The following is a 5,442-nucleotide window of genomic DNA, read 5'->3' as shown; positions in this document are numbered from 1 at the left end:
AGTCCTGGGTTCTCCTCCCAGCTCTGGGACAGGACAGTTCTGCGTGGGCTGCCCCTCCCATTGCCCTGGGGCTTTGCGGTGGCCACAGGGGGTGGGAGCATGGTCTTAGGTGCTGCCCACCCCCCCTGCCTGCTTCACTGCCCTCCAGGCACCTGGGTGGGTGGAACCCTCCTGGAAACCCCGGTCTGGGCAGCAGGGCCGGAGGTGGGCTGGGCACTTGTGAGGCAGCTGCTAACCCCTGTGGCTCACCGTGCTCCCCTGTGGCCTGCCTTCCGGAGCAGGGCTGAGTGTGCCAGGGAGAGGGCCCCTGGGCCTCGTCTGTGTGTCTAACCGTGTGCACTTTTATTTCCCCTCCTCCCCTGACCCTCCACCCTCCGCCCTCCCCATCCGCATGCCTTTGTCCCTGTGTCTCCCCACACTCGCTACCCTCCACCGGGGCATGGCCCACCCCTCCCCTCACGGCCTCCACCTCCCTGGCACCGCATGGCTCGCTGGCTGGCGCACGGCGGCCCCAGGATCACTCCGGCACGCTGGGTCCCGAGGAGTTCAAAGCCTGTCTCATCAGCTTGGGTTATGATATTGGCAACGACCCCCAGGTACTCGCCTCCTGCATGGAGCATGCTCAGGGGTGGCGTCCGGGGCGAGAAATAACGCGTTTCTCCTTTTTCTTTTCTCTCTCTGTCTGGATCTCCCTGTCTCCCCTTTCCTGTGGGCCGCGGGGCTCGTCTTCTCCTGCTGTCCCCCCCCGGCCCGTGTCGGGCTCCTCCCCCCACTACTCCGACCTCTGCCCTCGGTTGTCTTTCGTGGGAACCTGCTCGGTGCCCACCTTCCTCTCTCCTCGCTGCTCTCCATCCTGTGTACGGATTTTTGCATCTCCCTGCTCTGTCTTCCTCCTTCCTGTGGACTTTTCCCCCGGATGTGTATTTGCATCTGCTCCTCCTACGTTCCTGTCCCCTTCCTGACCCCCGAACCGTACACCTCGACCTCCCCTCTGGCCACCTGGGCCATGTCTTCCTGGCCCTCGGCCGGCCCTTCCTCCTTGTGTCTCGGTGCCACTGGCCCCACAGAAGAAGACAGGCATGATGGACACGGATGATTTCCGCGCCTGCCTTATCTCCATGGGTTACAACATGGTAATGTAAACCCCGCTCTCTGGCCAGGGGCAGCCAGCTGACTCGAGAGGCCGAGTCCTGGCCGTGGCGGGCTGGAGGCCCTCAGGCTCAGGGTGCCCTCCCCAGAGGGGCCTCAAGATTCTGGTCCGTGGGGAAGATGGCGCCCTGAGGGCTGAGCCCAGCCGCAGGGCCTGCGTGTGTCCCAGAGACCTGGCCTTCTCGCCTCTCTCTGCTGGTTTATCTTTTGATATTTACGGTGGACGTGGGCCTTTTCTCTCCCACTGTGGATGGTGGGGCTGACCCCAGGGCTGCCGGGAAGGACTGGTGGTGGGCGCTCTGGGTGGGGCTTGGTTCTGCTTCATCTAGCATGAGGCGTGGAGATTTCCACCTCTGCCCGTGTGATGGCTCCAGCCAGGCCTGCTGCCCCTTTGCCGTTTCCTCAAGCCCCTCCCCAGCCTCCTCAGCTGCCAGCCCTCGTGCCGGCCCTCTGAGCGGGACAGGGGCCTCAGCCAGGCAGCCCGGCGACGCCTGGGCTGTGGTGCAGAGTGCAGAGCCCACGGGCCGCCCAGCAGAGGGGCAGGGGCACAGGCTTTAGAAACAGGGAACCCAGGAATAAATCCCAGCTCTGCCGTCACCAGCTTGGGGGCCCGGATGAGGTGAGGGGAGCCCTGCCCTACTGTTGTAATGGTTAAGTGAAGGAGCTCACGCGAGTGCTGTGCCCATGTCTGACACATAGAAAGTACAGTGTGGTGGAGGCAGACCACCCAAGCTCAAGTCTCAGCTCTTCTCCCTACTGGCTGTGTGACCTTGGGCAAGTCACTAAGCCTGTCTGGGCCTTAGGTTTCTCATCTGGGAACCTGATGGAAATAATAAAATAAATACCTACCTCATATGGTTGTGAGGAGGGTTAAATGAATTCTGCACAGCACTTAGAATAGTGCCTGGTATATAGTATATGCTATGTGAGTGTTAGCCATTGCTGTCGTTAATTATTATCAGCATTATCAGTTTTGCTCCAAGAGGAATCAAGGCATCCGTAGAGGGTGGGAAGCCTGAACTGGGTCTTCACTATTGGGTATTATGTTCCTATCATGCCCTCAAGACAACCCAGGTTAGGTCAGGGGTCTGCTTTGCCCTCTCTAATAGCCTCAGGCTACTCCGAGCCCGCAGGGGCTTGAGGTCCATAGAGAGAGGAGACCGTGGCTGAGAGGATAACAGGCCTGGGGTTGGCTCTTCCCTCCAGGGAGAGGCAGAATTTGCCCGCATCATGAGCATTGTGGACCCCAACCGCCTAGGGGTAGTGACGTTCCAGGCCTTCATCGACTTTATGTCCCGTGAGACGGCTGACACAGATACAGCAGACCAAGTCATGGCTTCCTTCAAGATCCTGGCCGGGGATAAGGTGGGTCTGCTGTGGTGTGGGCACCATGCTGGGGCGGACTGATATGGAGGGGTGGTCGTGAGCACCTCCACTGCTCTTCCTTTTCCCCCCACCCCCACCCGCGGGCCTCTTTGCTGTCACCTCTACCCATTTCTGTAATGTCTTGGGATCAGCTAAGGCATTAGGACACAGCGTTAGCTTAAGGGGGTCCCCTGCCAGGGACACTGCATGTCATACTTGTGATGAGATACTGGTGACGAAATGATAGGTGGCAGAGGGCAGTCCAGTCAGGTGGAGTGTGTGAGTGGGTGATGAAGGGTCCATCTGGGAACTTGGACTTCGCCCCTATATCATTCTGCGCACAAGGTATGGCATATAGGTAGGGAGCAGGAAGGAAGCGTGTGTCTCATTTTTCTACCCTGAGCAGCAGTCAGCTTCAATTTTCCAAATCTCCCAAGTTCCCTTCAGTGCCCTGCTTGACAGTGGAAACGTGGGAGCATCCAGGGGAATTTTGGGGCAGAGACATCTAGAGGCCAGATTCCCTTTCTGAAAAATTCACAGGATAATCCTTATGCCATCCTTCCTTAGCCAATAGGGAGTATAGTTTCCGCAATGTTGTAATGGAAATAAGGACTCAACCCACAAAGTGGTTCCTAAAGGTCTGACTTAAGTTCGAGGACAGCATGTTAGAGTCAGCACTTTGGAGCTGGAAGGACCCTGAGAAGCCACCTCCTTGAAGTGACTCATTTTGTAGAGGAGGTCTCCGGGGCCCAGAAAGGGACCTGGTCTTCTGACTTTTGAAGTGACCTGAGGGCCAGTGCCTCCCTCCTTCAGACTGGCTCCTGGGGGACTCTGGCAGAAGTAGGGCATAGGACGGGTTCCCGCCTTGTGGGTCAGAGCCCCTGAGCTCCTGTGGAGCCTCAAGCTCCCAAAAGAAGTAGCTTCCAAGTAGATTTTCATGGGCAAGTCCAAGGCGGGGAGAAAGCAGAGACCCAGACTGGGAACCAGGCCAGGTGGGGTAAGGTCCAAATTTCGCAAACACGGTTCAGATAGCTGTCTGTGGCAATGATGCTATCTGATGATGATTGATGCTCATGTAATTTGCAGGACTTGGGTGATGTCCTCGGAGCCCAGCTGAGTGGGTGTGGGGGGCCCTACTCTGTCCCACCAGATACGGTGCTGCTGATCCTGCCTGTGGCCGGGGCGGGCTAGAGCGATACGTGGAAAGATTACAGGTGCAGTTAGCACTTCCAGTTAGCTTGGAAACCGCCTCAAGTAGTTATAGAAGTGGAAAACTTATAAGGGGACTTAAACACACACACACACACACACACACACACACACACACACGTATATGATTATATATGTGTATATGTATATATATCGTATGTATTTATATACATACGCATACATATATATGTACGTGCGACATACATGTGCACGTGTGTGCACACATGTTGCACGTATGTGTCGTACATATCTATACACGCACGTGTATGGTTATATATGTATATACACATGTATATGGTTATATGTGTGTATATGTATCATACATTTATATACACATGTATACGTTTATATGTGTATATGTATATATAGCATACGTATTTATATACACACCCATGTATATGGTTATATATGTGTATATGCATATAGTACATATTTATATACACACATATGTATATGGCTGTATATGTGTATATGCATATATATCGTATATACACGTAGATATGGTTATATTTGTGTATATGTATATGTACCGTGTATATTTATATACATACACATACATATATATGTACATATGAATGTGTAATATACGTGTGCGTGTGTGTATGTACACAACACACACACGTATTTCTATATCCAGAAGTATGAGGACAGGGCCAGAATGGGGATGGAACAGGGTACCTAATGTCATGAAGTGAGGTTTACGGCATCTGGCCTTTGTGGCCGCTTTGCTTTATGGCCGCCCTGACCCGCCGCCCTGACCCGCCGTCTTGACCGCGCTCTCTCCGCAGAACTACATCACTGTGGACGAGCTGCGCCGTGAGCTGCCGCCAGACCAGGCTGAGTACTGCATCGCGCGAATGGCCCCCTACACCGGCCCCGACGCCGTGCCAGGTGCTCTGGACTACATGTCCTTCTCCACGGCGCTGTACGGCGAGAGTGACCTCTAACCCCCTCCCGCCGGCCCACGCCCTTGCCCCCGTCCGCCATGCGCGCCCAGCCCTGCGCCTCAGCTGTCCCCCCTCTCCCGCCCGGGTTTGGTTCGCGCTCCGCCTCCAAAGGGGCGAGCTGGACCCAAGTGGCATCGAGCCTCCCAGACCGCGAAGTGACAGTTTACAAAATTATTTTCTGCAAAAAAGAAAAAAAGTTACGTTAGAAAAAGTAAAAAACCACATATTTTATTATAGAAAAAGTATTTTTTTCTCCACCAGACTTAAATGGAAAAGAGGAAAAATTAACTATTTGCACCGAAATGTTTTGTTTTGTTGTGACATAGGAAAATAACCAAGCACAATGTTATATCCATCCTTTTTATCGATTTTTTTTTTTTTTTCTATCTGTACCATCTGCTGTATTCATTTCTCCAATCTCATGTCCACCTTGATGTGGAGTGGGGGGGTGAGGGTAGGGGATAATCTTGTCAAAGGCACATTGGTGCATGTGTGTTTGCTAGCTCACCTGTCCGTGAAAATATTTTATGATATTAAAGAAAATCTTTTGAAATGGCTGTTTTTTTAAGAAAGAGAATTTATGTGGCTTACCTTCTCATTTTTAAGTCCAGAGGTGTAATTAGCCTATTTATCAGCACACCCTTTTTTTTTTTTTTTAAATATTGCTCATTAAAAATGTTCAGGGGCTTCCCTGGTGGCGCAGTGGTTGAGAGTCCGCCTGCCGATGCAGGGGACATGGGTTCGTGCCCCGGTCCAGGAAGATCCCACATGC

The 5,442-nt window shown here is 53.3% G+C and overlaps 1 protein-coding gene across 4 annotated transcripts in view; it reads left to right on the top strand.

Moving 5' to 3' along the window:
- Positions 1-5,227, top strand: part of ACTN1 (actinin alpha 1) — a 96,022-nt gene extending 90,795 nt beyond the window's left edge. For 2 of the 4 annotated variants that reach the window (XM_024739630.1, XM_024739629.1), the window contains exons 19-21: positions 516-596; positions 2,356-2,514; positions 4,512-5,227. In XM_024739630.1, the coding sequence (XP_024595398.1) occupies positions 516-596; positions 2,356-2,514; positions 4,512-4,670 (399 nt within the window). In that variant the 3' untranslated portion in view covers positions 4,671-5,227. Of the gene's footprint in view, positions 1-515; positions 597-1,067; positions 1,134-2,355; positions 2,515-4,511 lie in introns of all 4 variants that reach the window. The other 2 variants (XM_024739627.1, XM_024739628.1) reach the window with 2 other exon arrangements.
- The last annotated feature ends 215 nt before the right edge of the window (positions 5,228-5,442 follow it).

This window comes from Neophocaena asiaeorientalis, unplaced genomic scaffold (genome assembly GCF_003031525.2).
Source record: "Neophocaena asiaeorientalis asiaeorientalis breed wild unplaced genomic scaffold, Neophocaena_asiaeorientalis_V1.1 scaffold348, whole genome shotgun sequence".
Lineage (NCBI taxonomy): Eukaryota > Metazoa > Chordata > Mammalia > Artiodactyla > Phocoenidae > Neophocaena > Neophocaena asiaeorientalis.
The sequence above is the reverse complement of the archived record's forward strand: the minus strand, read 5'-3'. Positions and strand labels throughout refer to the sequence as shown.